At 48.6% G+C, this 22,997-nt stretch overlaps 1 protein-coding gene across 1 annotated transcript in view; it reads left to right on the top strand.

Annotated features, from left to right (window-relative positions):
* The window catches only part of LOC144495535 (cadherin-2-like), a 225,137-nt gene that overhangs the window by 127,612 nt on the left and 74,528 nt on the right, over nucleotides 1–22,997 (top strand). The window contains exon 2 of the mRNA XM_078215605.1: nucleotides 12,796–13,025. Within this exon, the coding sequence (XP_078071731.1) occupies nucleotides 12,945–13,025 (81 nt within the window). The 5' untranslated portion in view covers nucleotides 12,796–12,944. The remainder of the gene's footprint in view (nucleotides 1–12,795; nucleotides 13,026–22,997) is intronic.

Genomic DNA, 22,997 nt, shown 5'->3' with positions numbered 1-22,997 from the left:
TCCTCTTCCCCCCCCCCCTCCTCTTCCCCCCCCCCTCCTCTTCCCCCCCCCCCCTCCTCTTCCCCCCCCCCCTCCTCTTCCCCCCCCCCCTCCTCTTCCCCCCCCCCCTCCTCTTCCCCCCCCCTCTCCTCTTCCCCCCCCCTCTCCTCTTCCCCCCCCCTCTCCTCTTCCCCCCCCCTCTCCTCTTCCCCCCCCTCTCCTCTTCCCCCCCCCTCTCCTCTTCCCCCCCCCCTCTCCTCTTCCCCCCCCCTCTCCTCTTCCCCCCCCCTCTCCTCTTCCCCCCCCCCTCTCCTCTTCCCCCCCCCCTCTCCTCTTCCCCCCCTCTCCTCTTCCCCCCCCCTCTCCTCTTCCCCCCCTCTCCTCTTCCCCCCCTCTCCTCTTCCCCCCCCCTCTCCTCTTCCCCCCCCCCCCTCCTCTTCCCCCCCCCCTCTCCTCTTCCCCCCCCTCTCCTCTTCCCCCCCCTCTCCTCTTCCCCCCCCCCCTCTCCTCTTCCCCCCCCCTCTCCTCTTCCCCCCCTCTCTCTCTCTCTCCTCTTCCCCCCCTCTCTCTCTCTCTCTCTCTCTCTCTCTCCTCTTCCCCCCCCCCCTCTCTCTCTCACTCTCTCCTCTTTCCCCCCCCCTCTCTCTCTCTCACCCCCTCTCTCTCCTCTCTTCCCACCCCCCCCATCTCTCTCTCTCCCACCCCCTCGCTCTGTTGTTTTTGTGCACCCACAATATTCTCCAGTCCTCCATTGGCGGCCATGTTTTTTGGAAGCCTTGACCCTAATCTGTGGACTTCTCATCCTAAACGAGTTTTGTCTCTCTCTCTCTCCTCTTTTCAGATTCCCCTTCCCCCTCTCTCAGCCTGAGCTTTGGGTCACCTGTACTGGTATCTATGGCTGGTTGTTGTGGAATTGTGTACAGTGCTTACATTGTGGATCATTTAAGTGGGCTGAAAGATCCATACCAGTGTGTATCGCTGAGACCCACAAAGCTTCCTTTCCCAACTGTCTTGTACTTCCAGTGATGATGCAAGACGGAATGTATTCGTATAGTTTGATATAAATAGATCACATACTTCATTGTTTTGGTGAGCCATTCCCCTGAGCATCAACTTGTGCCCTGCTGTCAGACTCTGTGATTTAAGTGTTTAATTATTAAATTGCCGAGACCAGATTGGTATTCTTTGGTTATGAGCGCAGAAGATTTATAGAACTCTTTCAGAAAGTACCTGGATCCACACCTAAGCGGCGTAAGCTACAAGGCTATGGGCCAGATGGGATTAGAAAGGGCACCTGGGTGTCCTTGGGCTGGCATGGACAAGATGGGCCGAATGGTCTCCTGCGCTGTAACTTTCCTTTTGGTTCTGTTGAGGGGGCGATCTAATTCAAATGTTGGAAACGATTTAAGGGCTTGATAGAGTGGATGGAGTGAAACTATTTCTTCTGGCGAAAGGAGTCCAGCACAAGAGGGCGAAACCCTAAAATTACAGGGCACGGGTTTAAGGTGAGGGGGAGATATGTGGGGCGGCACAGTGGTTAGCACTGCTGCCTCACAGCATCAGGGACCTGGGTTCGATTCCCGGCTTGGGGTCACTGTCTGTGTGGAGTCTGCACATTCTCCCCATGTCTGTGTGGGTTTCCTCCGGATGCTCCGGTTTCCTCCCACAGTCTGAAAGACGTGCTGGTTAGTTGCATTGGTCGTGCTAAATTCTCCCTCAGTGTACCCGAACAGGCACCGGAGTGTAGCAAGTAGGGGATTGTCACTGTAACTTCATTGCAGTGTTAATGTAAATCTACTTGTGACACTAATAAACTTTAACTTAAGAACACTGGGGAAAGTTTTTCACACACAGGGTGGCGGGTGCCTGGAACGCGTTGCCAGTGGAGGGGGTGGAAGCAGGTACAGTAGCAACGATCAAGGTGCATCTTGACAGGCACGTGAACGGGAGGCGAGCAGAGGGATAGAAACCATGTCAGGGCAGGCTTGGTGGGCCGAAGGGCCTGTTCCTGTGCTGTAGTGTTCTTTCTCCTTGGAGCCTGCCGAATGCGACACCAGCAAGCAGCATTTCACACACAACAATAGTGCAAATCTGCCCCACAAAATCTCGAAGACGAGTCAAAACAGAGATCGATAGGAGTTCAGTAAGTGCTACAGAACCAAGATGGGGAAACAGAGTTCAGGCACAGGTCAGCCATGGTCTAACTGGAGGCAGGAGAGGCGTGAGGGGCTGCGGTGTCTTCCCCCCCCCCCCCCCCCCCTGGTTCCTTTGCCTGTGAGCTGTGGATGGTTGTGTGTTTAAGGCTGCCTGTGTTTTGCTGTTGTGTTTGCGAGGCTGCCTGTGTCTGGGTGTTGGTGTTTGCGAGGCTGCCTGTGTCTGGGTGTTGGTGTTTGCGAGGCTGCCTGTGTCTGGGTGTTGTGTTTGCGAGGCTGCCTGTGTCTGGGTGTTGTGTTTGCGAGGCTGCCTGTGTCTGGGTGTTGGTGTTTGCGAGGCTGCCTGTGTCTGGGTGTTGGTGTTTGCGAGGCTGCCTGTGTCTGGGTGTTGTGTTTGCGAGGCTGCCTGTGTCTGGGTGTTGTGTTTGCGAGGCGGTGCTCCGCTCCAGTCATACAGAACAAAAGCTACTGTTGGCACAAGCCTCCCCTTTTCCACCCTCCCCCTCCCCACCCCAATCATGCAGATGTCAGCGTCGGGGGATTTCTGTGCCTCCGCTCGACAAAGGAGAGAGAATGAGTCAGCAGAGCGAAGCCAAATGCCCGCCACAGCGTTTAATCCAGAGTTTACCCGCTCTGCTCTCGTCAGCAAGTTCTCTGGCCCTGCCATCGAGAGACTGTTCATAACTCTCTCACTCTCCATTTACCATGGAGATTGCCTCCCATTATATAGTAAACTCAGGTTTAAACCAAAATATGGCTGCAAATTCCAATGTTTCCCTCCCCAAATCTTCACTTGTGTTTGCCAGAAAATGATGGATATTTGGGATGTGGGGTGAGGGTGGAGAAAGGTTGGGGTATAATAAGTTTTTAATGTTATTAAATGGATGGGAATTACAACTTGTTTCATGTGTGTGTGCGTGCGTGTGCGTGCCTCCCCCTCCCCTCCATGGCATTTAATCCTGTGTGTCTGTTTGAAGACCCGAGTGCTGTTCCGGGGGGGGGTGGGTGTGGTGGTTTGCAAGGAGGGTTGCGGATCCGAGGAAAATGAGACTGCCTGTGAACTCCCAGTATTCATAAGAAATAGGAGCAGGAGTAGGCCATCTAGCCCCTCGAGCCTGCCCCGCCATTCAATAAGATCATGGCTGATCTGATAGTGGTTTAGTTCCACTAACCCGCCCGCTCCCCATAACCCCTAATTCCCTTATTGATCAGAAATCTATCTACCCATGACTTAAACATATTTAACGAGGTAGCCTCCACTGCTTCAATGGGCAGGGAATTCCAGAGATTCACTACCCTCTGAGAAGAAGTTCCTCCTCAACTCTGTCCTAAACTGACTCCCCCTTATTTTGAGGCTGTGTCCTCTAGTTCTTGTTTCCTTTCTAAGTGGAAAGAATCTCTCTGCCTCTATCCTGTCTAGCCCCTTCATTATCTTATATGCCTCTATAAGATCTCCCCTCAGCCTTCTAAACTCCAACGAGTACAGGCCCAATCTACTCAATCTCTCCTCATAAGCTAACCCCCTCATCTCCGGTATCAACCTGGTGAACCTTCTCTGTACTCCCTCCAAGGCCAATATATCCTTCTGCAAATAAGGGGACCAAAATTGCACACAGTACTCCAGTTGCGGCCTCACCAGTACCTTGTACGATTGCAGCAAGACCTCCCTGCGTTTATACTCCATCCCCTTCGTTCCCCCATTCCATTTGCCTTCTTGATCACCTGCTGCACCTGCAAACTGAGTTTTTGCGATTCATGCACAAGGACCCGCAGGTCCCTCTGCACAGTAGCATGTTGTAATTTTTCACCATTTAAATAATAGTTCATCTAACCCGACTGCAATGTAATTAAATCACCGCACCAATAGGAAGCACAGGCTGAAGTCCGTGCTGTACAGTGGCGTGATGGGTCATACTGTCGGTTATGATCTGCTATGAAACTTCAAAGTTCAATCTCTTTATTAAGATCAGTCTGCATCAGGAACCAGCCTCCCGATAGTCTGCAGGCTCCCACTGTCAGATCAGGTTATACACTAGATTGGGAGCCCCTTTCATGGACATGCAGTAATTCTGACGTGCAACCTGAACGTTTTAGGAATGCTGTGTAGTGAGGAATTCATGCAGGGTTAATGTGTTACACTTAGCTGGACAATATATACTCTCGAGTTACTGAGCAAGTCTGCTCATTTTAAACTACGCTGCGGCTAATTGCACCGTGCCTTTGCTGTTTCTAATTTATTGTGTTGGTCCTGCAAGGATCACAGATCCCTACGGTGCAGAAGGAGGCCATTCAGCCCATCGAGTTTGAACTGAGCCTCAAAGTGCATCCTGCCCATCCCCATGCACTTACCATTGTTAATTCATCTAATCCCTTATTGTTTCCTGTGCGCTATACAGACAAAACATCGAGTACACGGAATATGTAGGGAAGAAGGAAAGGAGAGGGGGCAGAGTCTTGGTGTCTTTGGACACTAAAGGGGCAATTTATCATGGCCAAACAAAGAACAGCACAGAAACAGGCCCTTCGGCCCACCAAGCCTGTGCCGATCACATTGTCCCACTTAGACCAACCGCTTGTATCCCTCTATTCCCCGTCTTTCATGTGCCTATCCAGATGAGTCTTAAATATCAGTAACATATCTGCCTCAACCACCTCACTCGGCAGCGCATTCCAGGCCCCCACCATCCTCTGTGTAAAAAATAAACACTAACTTTCCCGCACATCTCTCCTGATCCCACTTGTGCCTCCTTGTAATTGTCATTTCTGTCCTGGGGAAAAAGCTTCCGACTGTTCACCTGATCTATGCCCCTCATAATTTTATAAACTTCTGTCAGGTCGCCCCTCATCTTCCGTCTTTCCAGGGAGAACAATTCCAGTTTCCACCTAACCCGCACATCTTTGGAGTGTGGGAGGAAACCGGAGCACCCGGAGGAAACCCACATAGACATGGGGAGAATGTGCAGACTCCACACACAGTGACCCAAGGCCGGAATTGAACCCTGGCGCTGTGAGGCAGCAGTGCTAACCACCCTGCCACCTATGAAATCCGTGCTGTACAGTGGCGTGATGGGTAATACTGTCGGTTATGATTCCAAGCCTCCACCCTCTTCCAATCGCGCACTTTCAGCAGATATTCCAACCCTCGCAAGTAGATGCCTGGCCTCGCAATAGATTTTTAAAAATTATTTAGGATTTGGGGGATACGGGAAGCAGGGCTGAGGTGGTGGTGACGCCACTGGACTAGTATTCCAGAGGCACGGGAAAAACCCTGGACATACTGATTCGAATCCCACCATGGCAGCCTTTTGAGATCATCGATTCTGCTTCTAGGTCACCGTAACAGTGATCTTCCTCGCATTCCTTCCCTGCATCTCCTGCTGAGTCGGTTAGGATTATATTCACTGGAGTTTAGAAGAGGATCTCGTAGAAACTTATAAAGTTCTAACAGGATTAGACAGGGTAGATTCAGTAAGAATGTTCCTGATGGTGGGGGGAATCCAGAACTAGGGATCATTGTTTGAGGATAAGGGATAAACCTTTTCGGACTGAGGTGAGGAGAAATTTCTTCACCCAGAGGGTGGTGAATGTGTGGAATTCACTACCACAGAAAGTAGTTGAGGCCAAAACGGTTGTGTGATTTCAAGAAGAAATTAGATAGAGCTCTTGGGGCTAAAGGGATCAAGGGATATGGGGGGAGGGGGGGGGGGGAATCAGGACATAGAATTTGATGACCAGCCACGATCAAAATGAACGGCGGAGCAGGCTCAAAGGGCCGAATGGCCTCCTCCTGCTCCTAGTTTCTATGTTTGCCCAAAATCTTAAATCTGAGTCGCCTTGTCCTTGTACCATGAGCTATTGGAAACAGATTTTCCTTGTGTACCGTTTCTAAACCTGTCATAATCCTGTTCACCTCTGTCAAATCTCTCTACAAAGATAGCAAGCCCAGCTTCTCCAACCTAACCTTGTAGTTAATCGTTCTCGAAGCACCCCACCCCCCAAGATTTGCCACGTTTTTGATTTGATTTATTATTGTCACATGTATTAACATAGTGAAAAGTATTGTTTCTAGCGCGCTATACTGACAAAGCATACCGTTCATAGAGAAGGAAAGGAGAGTGTGCAGAATGTAGTGTTACAGTCATAGCTAGGGTGTAGAGAAAGATCAGCTTAATGCGAGGTAGGTCCATTCAAAAGTCTGATGGCAGCAGGGAAGAAGCTGTTCTTGAGTCGGTTGGTACGTGACCTCAGACTTTTGTATCTTTTTCCCGACAGAGGAAGGTGGAAGAGAGAATGTCCGGTTTGCTTGGGGCCCTTAATTATGTGGCTGCTTTTCCGAGGCAGCGGGAAGTGTAGACAGAGTCAATGGATGGGAGGCTGGTTTGCGTGATGGATTGGGCTACATTCACGACCTTTTGTAGTTTCATGCGGTCTTGGGCAGAGCAGGAGCCATACCAAGCTGTGATACAACCAGAAAGAATGCTTTCTATGGCGCATCTGTAAAAGTTGGTGAGAGTCGTAGCTGTCCTGCTGCTTTCTAAGATCTTTGCACATGGACACCCAGGTCCCTCTGTTCTTGTACATACTGAGCTGTGATGTTATGTCCATGTTGCCTCTCCATATTCCTTCTGCCAAAAGGTATCATAGAATCCTACAATGCAGGAGGAGCCCATTTGTCCCATTGAGCCTGCAATGACCACAATCCCACCCAAGCCCTAACCCCTTAACTCCACGTATTTACCCTGAATACTCCTCACACTAAGGGGCAATTTACCAATCCATCTAACCTACACATCTTTGGATTGTGGGCGGAAACCGGAGCACCCGAAGGAAACCCACGCAGACACGGAGAGAACGTGCAGACTCCACACAAGGCTGGAATTGAACCCAGGTCCCTGGTGCTGAGAGGCAGCAGTGCTAAACACTGTGCCACCGCGCCGTCCATCATCTCCCACTCCCTCAAAAAGATACCTAAGCTAGAACTTTGTTTTCTATTTGTATTTGACGATCAGTTTAGCGTACAGTGACGACTCTCAGCAGGCCTTGAATCATCTTTTGATTTAAAAAAAAAACACATCCAAGATTAAATCTGTATTTGAAATGCAAATCTGATAGTTTGGGCTTTAATACCACAATTCAGTCGCTGTAAAACCAGCACCTGTCACTGTGTGAGTTGTGTAAGAGTGCTTTTATTATTCATTGTAAATCAAGAAAAAATATGATTACCACGAGGCCTCTGTTCAAAACCCCGACAAATACAAATCCGTGCAGAGGTCGGACATCTGAAGTAAAAGCAGAAAATGCTGGAAAAGCCCAGGAGCTCTGACGAAGGGTCTTCCAGACTCGAAACATTGAATAAAAGCAAATTACTGCGGATGTTGGAATCTGAAACCAAAAGAGAAAATGCTGGAAAATCTCAGCAAATCTGGCAGCATCTGTAAGGAGAGAAAAGAGCTGACGTTTCCAGTCCAGATGGCCCTTTGTCAAAGTGTCACCTGGATCCTTACAGATGCTGCCAGGCCCCCCCCCCCCCCCAATGGGTTTCCTCCGGGTGCTCTGGTTTCCTCTCGCGCTCCAAAGATGTGTAGGTTAGGTGGATTGGCCATGCTAAATTGCCCCTTAGTGTCCAGAGATGTGTAGGTTAGGGGGATTAGACATGGGAAATGCATGGGGTTATGGGATAGGGCAGGAGCGAGTGACTGAGTAAGATATTCTGTCAAGAGTGTCTATGTTTAAAGTTTATTTATTAGTCACGAGTGGACTTACATTGACACTGCAATGAAGCTACTGTGAAAATCCCCTAGTCGCCACACCCTGGCGCCTGTTCGCCCTGTACGCTGAGGGAGAACTTAGCACGGCCAATGCACCTAACCAGCACGTCTTTCAGACTGTGGGAGGCAACTGGAGCACTCGGAGGAAACCGACGCAGACACGGGGGGAACGTGCAGACTCTGCACAGACAGTGACCCAAGCCGGGAATCGAACCCGGCTCCCTGGCGCTGTGAGGCAGCAGTGCTAACCACCGTGCTGCCCCAATTTTGTTTCGAACACTCGATGGGCCGAGTGACCTCCTCCTACACTGTGGGGATTCTATGATTCTAACGCTGCAACCCATTTGTACACAGCCAGTTCGTACAAGCAATGTGGCAAGGACCAGATTATCTGTTTTAGTGCCATCGGCAGAGAGAGAGGGAGTGTTATTGGCCAGGACCCCATGCTGTTTGTAATGGTGGCTAGCATCTTCTGCACCACTTGAGAGGGCAGATGGGGCTCTGTTCAGGAAGGCAGCAGCCCCGACAATGCTACCTGCTCGAGTCTGCAGTGGGACTCGAACCCACCACCCACTGACTCAAAGTGTTACCCACTGAGCCACCATTGACTCATCTCATTTGAGAAGTGACTCCTTAAGTTGGTCCTGAATAGCCTGTTTGCGGGAATCGGATCCGGCTGAGGCTCCTGCCATCGACACCTCCTTGTGACTCTGATCAGAGGCGTGTAGGTGGATGTTATTTGATGACTGGGTTTGCTTTAACTTTGATGTCTTTACAGTTTAACAGTTTAGAACAAGCACTGAATCACTCTTGCATGTTCTGAGTGGCCATTTGGGCGAGGTTCTATTGTGGGGAGGGAAAAGTGGAAGCTGTCAACTTTTCAAAAGAAATAAAAACTCAAAAGACATTTTGACAACCAACACGGAGTAGCTTGCTGACGGATTTTACTGGAGTTTGCTTTCCTGTAACAACTGACATTTTGTAATGTCCACTTGAAAAACAACACTTCAATAGTACATCACTGGGAGAAAAGTGCCAAATAAATGATTTTCTTTGCTTCTTTTTAATGTAGTAATATGCTCATGCACAGAGCAACATGAACTGTTAGGGTCGTTACTCAAACGTTTGGTCAGAGGTAGCTTGTAAACAGCATCATAAAGGAAGGGGAGCGGGGAGAGGTTTAGGGATGGAATTCCAGAGATTTGGGAGAGAATCATAGAATCCCGACGGTGCAGAAGGAGGCCATTCAGCCCATCGAGTCTGCACCGACCACAATCCCACCCAGGCCCTAGCACCATGCATTTACCCCGCTAGTCCCCCTGACACAAAGGGGCAATTTGGCATAGTCAATCCAGCTAACCCGCGCATCTTTGGACTGTGGAAGGAAACCAGAGCACCTGGAGAGACAGAATCTCAGAGAGGCGGGGGAGAGATTTAGGGACAGAATCCCAGAGAGAGGGGGAGAGATTTGAGACACCATCGCAGTGAGGGGTTAGGGAGTTGGGAAGAGATTTAGGGATTGAACGTCGAAGTTTCGGGGGAGGTTTAAGGGTGGTACACATGGATGAAGTTAGTCAGATGACTCTCTTCATTTTAATCAGTGTTTTGGGAAGTGGAAGGGTATTATCCAATTGGTCAAGCTTGTATTGTTGATTTAACATCTCAGGCAAGGCAATTTGACAGTTGGATTTGCTTATCTTTAAATTCAGCGTGGTTTTGTGCCTGAAAAGTGTGAAGTTTGAGATTGTACAAAGGAAGGAAAGATTTATTTTGGGGAAATCTCTGCGCTCATCCAGAATGAGACAACAGTGCGGACAAATGTACCTTGGAAAGGAAATCTGCCACCCCTAACCGAGTCTGGCCTATGTGTGACTCCCGTCCTACAGCAATGTGGTCAACCCGAATGACTCTCTGGAATGTCCCCTTATGCCACTCTGTTGTAGGCCTCTTGGAGGGCAGTTGGGGATGGGCAATAAATGCTGGCCTTGGCAGCGATGCCCACTTTCCAGACCAAGAACAAATTTAAGAGGGACCAGAAGTTGGGCATCCTTGTGATATTAAGAACATAAGAACATAAGAAATAGGAGCAGGAGTAGGCCATCTAGCCCCTCGAGCCTGCCCCGCCATTCAATAAGATCATGGCTGATCTGACGTGGATCAGTGCCACTTACCCGCCTGATCCCCATAACCCTTAATTCCCTTACCGATCAGGAATCCATCCATCCGCGCTTTAAACATATTCAGCGAGGTAGCCTCCACCACCTCAGTGGGCAGAGAATTCCAGAGATTCACCACCCTCTGGGAGAAGAAGTTCCTCCTCAACTCTGTCTTAAACCGACCCCCCTTTATTTTGAGGCTGTGTCCTCTAGTATTGTTATCCATTTAAATAGCACCTTTCACACATTCGGGCAGTCCCACAGACAATTAAATATTTAGGAATGTTCTGTTGTAATGTAGCACAGCACCTACCTTGTGATTGGCCACCTGATATTGACCAGATAATCTGATTTTAGTGGTGCCAGTTTGAGGGGCAGATATTGGGCAGGGCATCGGGGAGACCACCCCAATCCTTTGGAAATGGTGGCTGGGGGATCACTGCTGTGAAAACCTTCATTGTGCATTAGTTTTTCCTTCTCTTTCAGTGAAGACTCCACATTGGGCCCTGTGTTGTATCATAGAACCCCTACAGTGCAGGAAGAGGCCAGTTGACCCATTGAGTCTGCACCAACTCTGAAAGAGCATCATCCCCACCCAGGCTCTGCCCTATCCCCCGTCACCCTGCGCACTTACCGGAGCCAATCCACCTAACCCGCACATCTTTGGACTGTGGGAGGAAACCGGAGCACCCGGAGGAAACCCACGCAGGCACGGGGAGAACGTGCAGACTCCACACAGACAGTGACCCAAACCGGGAATCGAACCCGGGTCTCTGGCACTGTGAGGCAGCAGTGCCACCATGCAGATTGAATAGTAACTTCCCCAAGGCCATTGCGAAGGAGAAATTCAGAGCCCTTGGCAAAAGGATGGAATCGATGGGACTAATTGGGCAGTTCATTCAAAGGGCTGCCATAGAAACGATGGGCCGAATAGCCTCCTCCTGTACTGCATCAGAAACACTAGTTCCTGCCAGAAACTAGCTGGGGTTGTGAACAACAACCTTAAATTTTAAACTAATAATTAATGATTAGTGGGCTTTTGTTTTGACTGATTTTTGCCAATTTGAATCTGGATGTTTTATGATATCCGTGTCTAATTAATTGAGAGTTTCATATGTCCACTACCTTTGTGCGAAGAAATATTTCCTACATTCTGCCCTGAATGGTCTGGTTCTGATTTTAATGTCATGTTTTCTCGCTCTTCGCTCGGTCTCTAATCCATTCCTTTCAATGTCTTATTCAAATGACCTTGAGTTATCAATACCTCAGATTCCTCTACCTCCACTCCATTTTTCCATCTTTTTCAAATAAGTTACCACATAAAAGGAGGCCATTCAGTCCATCGTATGCCTGTGCTTGCTCATTGAATGAGTTATAAGAACATAAGAACTAGGAAAAGGAGTGGGCCATCTGGCCCCTCGAGCCTGCTCCGCCATTCAATAAGATCATGGCTGATCTTTTCGTGGACTCGGCTCCACTTACCCGCCCGCTCACCATAACCCTTAATTCCTTGACTGTTCAAAAATTTATCTATCCTTGCCTTAAAAACATTCAACGAGGTAGCCTCAACTGCCTCACTGGGCAGGGAATTCCACAGATTCACAACCCTTTGGGTGAAGTTCCTCCTCAACTCGGTCCTAAATCTGCTGCTCCTTATTTTGAGGCCATGCCCCCTAGTTCTAGTTTCACCCGCCAGTGAAAACAACTTCCCTGCTTCTATCTTATCTATTCCCTTCATTATCTTGTATGTTTCTATAAGATCTCCCCTCATTCTTCTGAATTCCAATGAGTATAGCCCCAGTCTACTCAGTCTCTCCTCATAAACCAACCCTCTCAACTCCGGAATCAACCTAGTGAATCTCCTCTGCATCCCCTCCAGTGCCAGTATATCCTTTCTCAAGTAAGGAGACCAAAACTGTACACAGTACTCCAGGTGTGGCCTCACCAGCACCTTGTACAGCTGCAACATCCCTCGATCAATGAAGGATAAAATTCCATTTGCCGCCTTAATTACCTGCTGCACCTGCAAGCCAACTTTTTGTGATTCGTGCACAAGGACACCCAGGTCCCTCTGCACAGCAGCATGCTGCAATTTTTTACCATTTTAAATACTAGTCCATTTTGCTGTTATTCCTACCAAAATGGATGACCTCACATTTACCAACATTGTACTCCATCTGCCAGACCCTTGCCCACTCAGACTATATCCCTCTGCACTCTTAGTGTCATCTGTGAATTTTGACACACTTGGTCCCCAACTCCAAATCATCGATGTAAAGAGTTCCACTGTCCCTGCCTGCTCTTTGTCCATAGACCCAGCAATGTTTCCGTCCAAATACTGTTTAATTTTTAAGCATCAATGTGAATGTGTTGAGAACTGTGTTAGGGGTGGCACAGCGGGTTAGCACTGCTGCCTCGCAGCTCCAGGGACCCGGGTTCGATTCCTAGCTTGGGTCACTGCGCGGATTCTGCACATTCTCCCCGTGTCTGAGAGAGTTTCCTCCGGTTGCCTCCCACAGTCCAGAGATGTGCGGGTTAGGTTGATTGACCATGCTAAATTCTCCCTTTAGTGTCCCGGGATGTGTGGGTTAGAGGGATTAGTGGGGTAAATATTTGGGGATTGGGTCCGGGTGGGAATGTTGTCAGTGCAGACTTGATGGGCCGAATGGCCTCCTGCACCGTAAGGATTCTATGATTTCTATGAACTAAAATTGCCGTGTCTGTTTTTTATTTTCCCAGTGGGATTTAATGACTGTTACGGCAGCGTGGTGATACAGTATGAGACCAGCAATCCCAGTTTCCAGGTTCTACGCGACGGTGTGGTGTACGCAACGGAAGACGTTCGCCTCTCCGGAAAACAGTTGAAGTTTGCGGTGACCGCACACGGAATGCAGGAGCAGCAACAATGGCAGACGGCGATCCGGCTGACTGTCAGACCCGAGAGCAGTGCCAAGCACAGTGGGCAGAAGGTACCTCGTCCATAACGTCTACTAACTGTGCCACATCTGTGGACTATGCGTTTGGCTTTTCGGAATCCATTCCCCCTTCACGCTGTGCACCTCCCCAAGCCATTCAGCCCCTCCTAACCTGATTAGCCACATCCCCTCAACCCAGAGCTCATTGGAACACGTGGGAGGCCAGTCAGCCTTTCCACCTTTTTATTACATTCTCCTGTGACAACTTGTCTGATTTTGTTTTTTTAACTCTCTATTTAAACCTGCATTGGCTCCAGATCCTTTTATTAGCTTGGTGGGCAAAACTCTGGGAGTGATGAATGCTGGAATTGAGTGAGTGAATGCGTAAATCACGTGAATGAAAATGCGGTTCACCTGTCCACCATCCTCTGTGGGAAGAAGTCATAGTGTTTTACCTGATGCTAGAATTGAACCTGGGTACCTGGCGCTGTGAGGCAGCAGTACTAACCAATTTAGCATGGCCACTTCCTCTAACCCGCACATCTTCGTACTGCGGGAGGAAACCGGAGCACCCGGAGGAAACCCACGCAGACATGGGGAGAACGTGCAAACTCCACACAGACAGTGACCCAAGCCGGGGATCGAACCCGGGTCCCTGGCGCCGGGAAGCAGCAGTGCTAACCACTGTGCCACCGTGCTGCCGAAAGATGTGTAGGTTAGGGGGATTGGCCATGCTAAATTGCCCCTCGAGTGTCAGGGGGACTAGCAGAGTAAATACGTGGGGTTAGGGGGGTAGGTCCCGATCGTGATTGTGGTTGGTCCAGGCTCGATGGACCAAATAGTCTCCTCCTGCGCTGCAGAGATTCTGATTCTCGGACTGGAGCAAGGACAAGGGGGGAAAGATAGTGCCTGTTCCCGGAAGAATGGGACAGGAGCAGGCTGAAACAATGCGGCTACCTGAACTGGACTGCTTGTGCATTTAGGGAAGGAGATACAGTTGCAGAAACTTGTAATATTGAGAGCATTGCCAGGGCCAAGAGTTACCATCAGCCAATGGCAGAACGCGGTAAGGTGTCTGAACAGATTAATAATCAAATGATGGCATGACATCATTCACCAATAAGGTAAATACTTGTACTAATTTTTGAGAGTTTATTAGAGTTTGAGACATTTGAACAAATAAATAACCTTAAATTTAGTGTTTGAACGAAGAAAAAATACAGCACAGGAACAGGCCCTTTGGCCCTCCAAGCCTGTGCCGATCATGATGCCCTAACTAAACTACAATGAAAACCTTCTGCCCTCAGTCCGTATCCCCTCTATTTCCTCCCGATTCATCTACCCATCCAAATGCCTCTTAAATGATGCGAATGTGCCTGCTTCCACCACCTCCTCTGGCAGCGCGTTCCAGGCACCCACCACTCTGTGTGAAAAACCTCCCCCACACATCGCCCTTAAACTTTCCCCCTCTCACCCTAAACCTGTGCCCGCTTGTAATTGACACTTCCACCCTGGGGAAAAGCCTCTGACTATCCACCCTGTCTATGCCTCGCATAATTTTGTTGACTTCTATCAGGTCTCCCCTCAGCCTTTGTCTTTCTAGTGAAAACAATCCGAGTTTATCCAACCTCTCCTCACAGCCAACACCCTCGAGACCCGGCAACATCCTGGTGAACCTTCTTTGCACCCTCTCCAAAGCTTCCACGTCCTTCTGGTAGTGTGGTGACCAGAACTGCAATACTCTAAATGCGGCCTAATCACAGCACGGTGGCAATAGTGTGGCACAGTGGTTAGTACTGCTGCCTCAATGTCAGGGATGCGGGTTTGATTCCCGGCTTGGGTCACTGCCTGTGTGGAGTCTGCACGTTCTCCCCGTGTCTGCGTGGATTTCCTCCGGGTGCTCCGGTTTCCTCCCACAGTCTGAGAGACGTGCTGGTTAGATGCATTGGCCGTACTAAATTCTCCCTCGATGTACCCAAACAGGTGCCGGAGTGCGACAACTAGGGGATTTTCACAGTAACTTCATTGCAGTATTAATGTAAGCCTACTTGTGAGTAATAAAAAAAACTTTAACCAAGGTTTTATATAGCTGCAACAATTTGGAATGATTGTTAGCTAATAGGGTAGAACAGCAGGGGTCCATTGACATCATGTTTTGAGCTGTGTGGGAACTCAAAACCTACATACACAGCAAGGAATGCCAACTGCTTGAGCTCTGGTTTGCTCAGCTAGAAGGGTAGCTGGCGTCACCAAACTGTAAACCGGAAGCAGAGTACTTTATGGATGGCTTGTTTCTGGTGGTTATAAGACCATAAGACATAGGAGCAGAGTTAGGCCACTCGGCCCATCGAGTCTGCTCCACCATTCAATCATGGCTGATATTTTTCTCATCCCCATTCTCCTGCCTTTTCCCCATAACCCCTGATTCCCTTATTAATCAAGAACCTATCTATCTCTGTCTTAAAGACACAATGACCTGGCCTCCACAGCCTTCTGTGGCAAAGAGTTCCACAAATTCGCCACTCTGTGGCTGGAGAAATTCCTCCTCCATCTCTGTTTTAAAGGATCATCCCTTTAGCCTGAGGTTGTGCCCTCTGGTTCTAGCTTTTCCTACTAGTGGAAACATCCTCTCCGCGTCCACTCTATCCAGGCCTCGCAATATCCTGTAAGTTTCAATAAGATCTCCCCTCATCCTTCTAAACTCCACCGCGTACAGACCCAGAGTCCTCAACCGTTCCTCATACGACAAGCTCTTCATTCCAAGGATCATTCTTGTGAACCTCCTCTGGACCCTTTCCAAGGCCAGCACATCCTCCCTTAGATATGGGACCCAAAACTGCTAACAATACTCCAAATGGGGTCTGACCATTGTCTCGGGAGTGAGGGTGGATTCAACAAAAGTGGTGGCAATATGTGGACTGCTCCCAGTGCCATGAGTACAAGCTAATGAGCTCAGGCACTGCAAAGCAACGCGGATGAATGTGTGATGGAGGTATAGTGCAGGAGAGAGGTCTTTGGGTTGGGGTGCTGGGACCAATCTGGGGCCTGTACAAACTGGATGCTGATGCTACACCTCTACAAATCATTGGACAGACCACAACAAATACAGAAAATGCTGGAAAATCTCAGCAGGTCTGACAGTATCTGTGGGGAGAGAGAATAGAGCCAACGTTTCGAGTCTGGATGACCCTTTGTCATCTAGACTCTTGGTCAGTCCACATTTGGAATATTGTGTTCTGTTCTGGGCACCTTTACTTAAGGAAGGATGTTAAAGCCCATGAGAGAGAGAGTGCAAAGGAGATTCACTAGAATGATACCAGGAATGAGGATTTTTAGACACAAGGAAAGATTGGAGGAAATTGGATTTATTCTCCTTGGAGCAGAGAAGGTTAAGAGGTGACCTTTATCGAGGTGTTCAAAATTATGAAGTATTTTGACAGGATAAAGAAGGTAAAGGATATTCTGTCCCCACTAGTTGGTATGGTGTAGAGATGCCGGCATTGGACTGGGGCAAAAGTCCAACAGGTTTATTTGGAATCACAAGCTTTCGGAGCACTGCTCCTTCATTAGGTGAGTTGCTATGTCGGTGACCAGGGTGTCACAATTTCAGGATGGTCAGCAAGAGAGCTAGGAATGAGATGAGGAGAAACTTCTTCACTCAGTTGTTGGGATTTGGAAAGCGCCGCCTGGGAGAATGGTGGAGGCGATTCCATAGGAGGTTTCTAAAGAGAGCTGGATACATGTTTGAAAGTGACAAAGAGGTTGTGCTGGAATCTTTGAATGGCATCAAGATAGATAAGTCGCCGGGTCCGGATGGGATGTACCCCAGGTTACTGTGGGAGGCGAGGGAAGAGATTGCAGAGCCTCTGGCGATGATCTTTGCGTCGTCGATGGAGACGGGAGAGGTGCCGGAGGATTGTGGATATGGTTCCTATTTTCAAGAAGGGGAATAGGGATAGCCCAGGAAATTACCGACCGGTGAGTCTAACCTCAGTGGTTGGTAAACTGATGGAGAAGATCCTGAGGGACAAGATTTATGAGCATTTAGAGAGGTTTAGTATGCTCAAGAATACTCAGCACGGCTTTGTCAAAGGCAGATCGTGCCTTACGAGCCTGGTGGAGTTCTTCGAAAATGTGACTAAACACATTGACGAAGGGAAAGTGGTAGATGTGGTTTATATGGATTTTAGCAAGGCGTTCGATAAGGTCCCCCATGCAAGGCTTCTCGAAAAAGTGAGAGGGCATGTGATCCAAGGGGCTGCTGCCCTGTGGATCCAGAACTGGCTTGCCCAAAGGAGGCAGAGTGTGTGTAATGATGGGTCTTTTTCTAATTGGAGGCCGTCACCAGTGGTGTGCCCCAGGGATCTGTTCTGGGACCCTTGCTGTTTGTCATTTTCATAAATGATCTGGATGAGAAAGTGGAGGGATGGGTTGGCAAGTTTGCCGATGACACGAAGGTTGGTGGGGTTGTGGATAGTCTGGAGGGATGTCAGAAGTTACAGGGGGACATAGGATGCAAGACTGGGCGGAGAAGTGGCAGATGGACTTCAACCCAGATAAATGCGTAGTGGTCCATTTTGGCAGGTCGAATGGGATGAAGGAGTACAATATAAAGGGAAAGACTCTTAGTATTGTAGAGGATCAGAAGGACCTTGGGGTCCGGGTCCATAGGACTCTAAAATCGGCCCCGCAGGTGGAGGAGGTGGTTAAGAAGGCGTATGGTGTGCTGGCCTTTATCAATCAAGGGATTGAGTTTAGGAGTCCGGGGATAATGATGCAGCTATATAAGACCCTCGTCAGACCCCACTTGGAGTACTGTGCTCAGTTCTGGTCGCCTCATTACAGGAAGGATGTGGAAAAGATTGAAAGGGTGCAGAGGAGATTTATAAGGATGTTGCCTGGATTGAGTGGCATGCCTTATGAGGATAGGCTGAGGGAGCTCGGTCTTTTCTCCTTGGAGAGACGTAGGATGAAAGGAGACCTAATAGAGGTATATAAGATGTTGAGAGGCATAGATCGGGTGGATTCTGAGGCTTTTTCCCAGGGTGGAAATGTCTGCTACGAGAGAACACAGGTGTAAGGTGCTGGGGGGTAGGTACAGGGGAAATGTTAGGGGGAAGTTTTTCACACAGAGGGTGGTGGGCGAGTGGAATCGGCTGCCGTCAGTGGTGGTGGAGGCAAACTCAATAGGGTCTTTTAAGAGACTCCTGGATGAGTACATGGGACTTAATAGGATGGAGGGTTATAGGTAGGCCTAAAAGGTAGGGATATGTTCGGCACAACTTGTGGGGCCGAAGGGCCTGTTTTGTGCTGTAGTTTCCTATGTTTCCTCTATTTAGAGAGCTGGCAGATGGGGCTCAAGAATGAGACTAGCCGGGTAGCTCTTTCAAGAACCAGTGCGAACACAATGGGCCAAATGGCCTCCAGCTGTGCTGTAAAACTCTCTAATTCTAGAACTGAACAGAGCTGGGATCAGTGTCCTTGCGGGGAGGGTAACTAGAACCGTGTTAATGAGGCGCAGGAATAGATGTTACAGCGAGGAGGCAGCAGCCATAGGAAATGAGAAAGGACACAGCAATGGAATAAAGAATAAGTGTAAAAAGAACAGGAATTCTAACACTGAACTGGACAGGATTGGGAAATGGCTGACGTATTCAGAAAGGCTCAGGGAGGAGAGGAGACATTTGGAGCAGTGGTAGTATTGATTAAGGATAATACTGCTGGATGGAGAGTCGATATACTAGACCTTTCAAAGACCAAATCTATTTGGTTAGAGGGAAGAACAGAAAAAAGGGACTATTACATTGCTTGATGTTTACTGTAAATCTCCAAATAATGAGGAGCAAATTTGCAGGCAAACCTTTGAGAAGTTTAAAAATAACAGCAATTGTCTCAATAAAGGGTAAAGTTGTTATTGTCCCAGATGACCATTGATTTGATTTATTATTGTCACATGTATTAACACACAGAAAAAGTGTTATTTCTTGCGTGCTATACAGACAAAGCATGCCGTTCATAGAGAAGGAAAGGAGAGCATGCAGAATGTAGTGTTACAGTCATAGCTAGGGTGTAGAGAAAGATCAACTTAATGCGAGGTAGATCCATTCAAAAGTCTGACAGCAGCAGGGAAGAGACTGTTCTTGAGTCAGTTTATTTATTAGTGTCACAAGTAGACTTACATTAACACTGCAATGAAGTCACTGTGAAATTCCCCTAGTCGCCACAGTCTGGCACCTGTTCGGGTCAATGTACCCGAACCAGCACGTCTTTCATAATGTGGGAGGAAACCGGAGCACCCGGAGGAAACCCTTGCAGACACTGGGAGGACGTGTAAACTCCACACAGACAGTGACCCAAGCTGGGAATCGAACACTGGTCCCTGGCGCTGTGAGGCAGTAGTGCTCACCACTGTGTCACCGTGCCGCCCCTGTACCGGTTGGTACGTGACCTCAGACTTTTGTATCTTTTTCCCGATGGAAGGAGGTGGAAGAGAGAATGTCCGGAGTGCATGGGGTCCTTAATCATGCTGGCTGCTTTGTCAGTTTAGCATGCAAGAAACAATACTTGTCACTGTATACTAATATATGTGACAATCATAAATCAAATCCGATCTGGCAGCATCTATTGAGAGAGAGAGAGAGTTAATATATCAAGCCATATGTTTCCTTTCAAAACTCAGCCAGTTCTGGAGAGTCATCTTGGACTCTCAACATTAATGCTGTTTCTCTCTCCACAGATGCTGCCAGATCTGCTGGGTCCTTCCCGTGTTTTCAGTTTTATTTCAGATTTCCAGCACCTGCAGTATTTTGCTTTTATCTTTGGTAACCCCTGATCTCCAACCTATCTCTGACCTTTCCCTTAATTCCATTTAACCCCCTATCCCTTCTTCAACGGCGTAACACCTACTGGGTCTCTCGCCCGCACACACTCTCGCCTGCGCACTCTCTCACCCGTGCGCTCTGTGGGGACTCTGTAGAGTCTGCACATTCTCCATGTCTGCATGGGTTTCCTCCGGGTGCTCCGGTTACCTCCCACAGTCTGCTTAGGTGGATTGCTAATTTTGCCCCTTAGTGTCAGGGGGATTAGCAGGGTAAATAAAGTGGGGTTGCGGGTATAGGGCCTGGGTGGGATTGTTGTCGGTGCAGGCTCAATGGGCCAAATGGCCTCCTTCTGCACTGTAGGGTTTCTGTGATCTGTCCTAATAGCTCCTTATATTGCTCGTGTCTGTTAACAGTCCTGCACCTGTGTAGCACCTTGGGCTACTTTACTATGTTAGAATCACAAAATCATACAATCCCTACAGTGCAAAAGGAGGCCATTTGGCCCATTGAGTCTGCACCGATGACAATCCCACCCAGGTCCCATCTGCCTAACCCCACATAGTTACTCCACTAATCCCCCGAACACTGAAGGGCAATTCAGCATGACCAATCCGCCTAACTTGCACATCTTTGGAGTATGGAAAGAAACTGGAGCACCCGGAGGAAACCCACGCAGACACGGGGAGAACGTGCAGACTCCGCACAGACAGTGACCCGAGGTCGGAATTGAACCCGGGTCCCTGGCGCTGTGAGGCAGCAATGCTAACCACGCTTAAGGTGCTACGTAAATGCAAGTTGGTATTTGTCTAATGGCTGAGGCAGTTAATTATTCATTGAAAAAGTAGAAAGTGCCAGTTTTGGGCTGGCCCAGACGGAGTTGGCAGATCCTTCACAGAGCAGATTGTGGCCACCACAGGCTGCCTCCCGATCCTCGCGCGTGTGGGTGAGGTAGGAGTGTGTTCGTGTCTGAAATCCTACTGACGCAGGTGTTAAATGTAGACGGGGGTTTCTAGGATGTACGCAAATGGAAGCCATCCTTGCCAGTAGCTATGTGGCGCTGTGTAGATCAGCGTTAGAATGAACAAGTCATTCAGCCCAAGTGGTCCGTGCCAATGTTTCTGCTTCTCTCTCGCTCTTGAGTTTTCTTGAGTTCCCTCCCACCCCAAGTCATCTTTTGCTCAGTGGGCAGCACTCTTAGCTTCGGGTCAGAAGGTTGTGGTCTTCAAGTCCCACTTTAAAGCTAGGCTGACACTGGGTGAAAATATTCACAGGAATTGTTACAGGGATGGGGAACCTGGGCTGTGTGAGTGCATTGGACAAGTTGGCGCTGTTCTCTTGCGAGAGGAGCTGGTAGAGAGGTGATTTGATGAGAGGTGTTCAGAATAGTTTTGGTGGGCACTCCATCAGTTAAAAGGACCAAACTCATGAGTGTAAATGTCAATTTAATTTGAGGTTGTTTGTGTTGCTCATTCCAGTGCTTTGCAATTTGGGCGATTACAAATCTACATCAACCAACTCCAATTCCTCCAATTTTCCTTCCCTAAAGGACATTAATTTAAAGTTTATTTATTAGTGTCACAAGTAGGGTTAGAGTTATAGAGTTTACAGTGTGGAAACAGGCCCTTCGGCCCAACTTTTCCATGCTGCCCAGTTTTTAACCACTAAGTTAGTCCCAATTCCCCGCGTTTGGCCCATATCCCGCTATACCCATCTTACCCATGTAACTGTCTAAATGCTTTTCAAAAAATTGTACCCGCCTCTACTTTCTCAGAAGACTAAGGAAATTTGGCACATCAGCTACGACTCTCTCCAACTTTTACATTTGCGCCATAGAAAGCATTCTTTCTGGTTGTATCACAGATTGGTATGGCTCCTGCTCTGCCCAAGACTGCAAGGAACTACAAAAGGTTATGAATGTAGCCCAATCCATCATGCAAACCAGCTTCCCATCCATTGACTCTGTCTACACTTCCCGCTGCCTCGGCAAAGCAGCCAGCATAATTAAGGACCCCTCGCAGCCCAGACATTCTCTCTCCCACCTTCTTCCGTCAGGAAAAAGATACAAAAGTCTGAGGTCACGTACCAACCGACTCGAGAACAGCTTCTTCCCTGCTGCTGTCAACTTTTGAATGGACTTGTCTCACACTAAGTTGATCTTTCTCTACACCCTAGCTGTGACTGTAACACATTCTGCACTCTCTCCTTTCCTTCTCTATGAACAGTGTGCTTTGTCTGTACAGCGCACAAGAAACAATACTTTTCACTGTATACTAATACATGTGACAATAATAAATCAAATCTTCTGGCAGTTCGCTGTAGACACTCATCACCCTCTGAGTGGAAAAAATTGCCCCTCTGGACCCTTTTGTATCTCTCCCCTCTCACCTTAAACCTATGCCCTCTAGTTTTAGACTCACCTACCTTTGGGAAAAGATATTGACTCTCTAGCTGATCTGTGCCCCTCATTATTTTATAGACCTCTATAAGATCACTCCTCAGCCTCCTACACTCCATGGAATACAGTCCCAGCCTCCCCTGACAGCAGGCTTCACTGCGATGAAGTTACTGTGAGAACCCGATGGGTTTTTGCAACAATTGACAATGATTTCATGGTCACCATTATTGCGCTTAGCTTTCATATTGCAGATCAAGTGAAATGAGTTTAAATTCCACCAGTTGCCAGGTGGGACTTGAATTCCTACCCCCAGAGCATTAGTCTTAACGTTTGGATTATTCCTCCATGGGCATTGCTACCACAACACCATCTCCGCCATTGTCTCCATGACGTTTATTGACACTTGGATGCGATGCTCAAATTTGGTATCAGAGAAAATTCCAGAGCCACCTTTCTTTGGGGAGGGAAGTCTCACTGGGACGTTGGCATCAGTTTATTTAATGGGAAGCTGGATGCACACATGAAGGAGAAAAGAATAATCATGGAATCCCTGCAATGCAGAAGGAGGCCATTCGGCCCATTGAGTCTGCACCAATCACAATCCCACCCAGGCCCTATTTCCATAACCCCTCACATTTACCCTGCTGATCCCCCTGACACTAGGGTCAATCTAGCATAGCGAATCAACCTAACCCGCACATCTTTGGAGTGTGGGAGGAAACCGGAGCACCCGGAGGAAACCCACGCAGACACGGGGAGAATGTGCAAACTCCACACAGGCAGTGACCCGAGGAGAATATATTAATAACT

Source organism: Mustelus asterias, chromosome 7 (assembly GCF_964213995.1).
Source record: "Mustelus asterias chromosome 7, sMusAst1.hap1.1, whole genome shotgun sequence".
NCBI lineage: Eukaryota > Metazoa > Chordata > Chondrichthyes > Carcharhiniformes > Triakidae > Mustelus > Mustelus asterias.
This window is presented reverse-complemented; position numbering and strand designations above follow the sequence as displayed.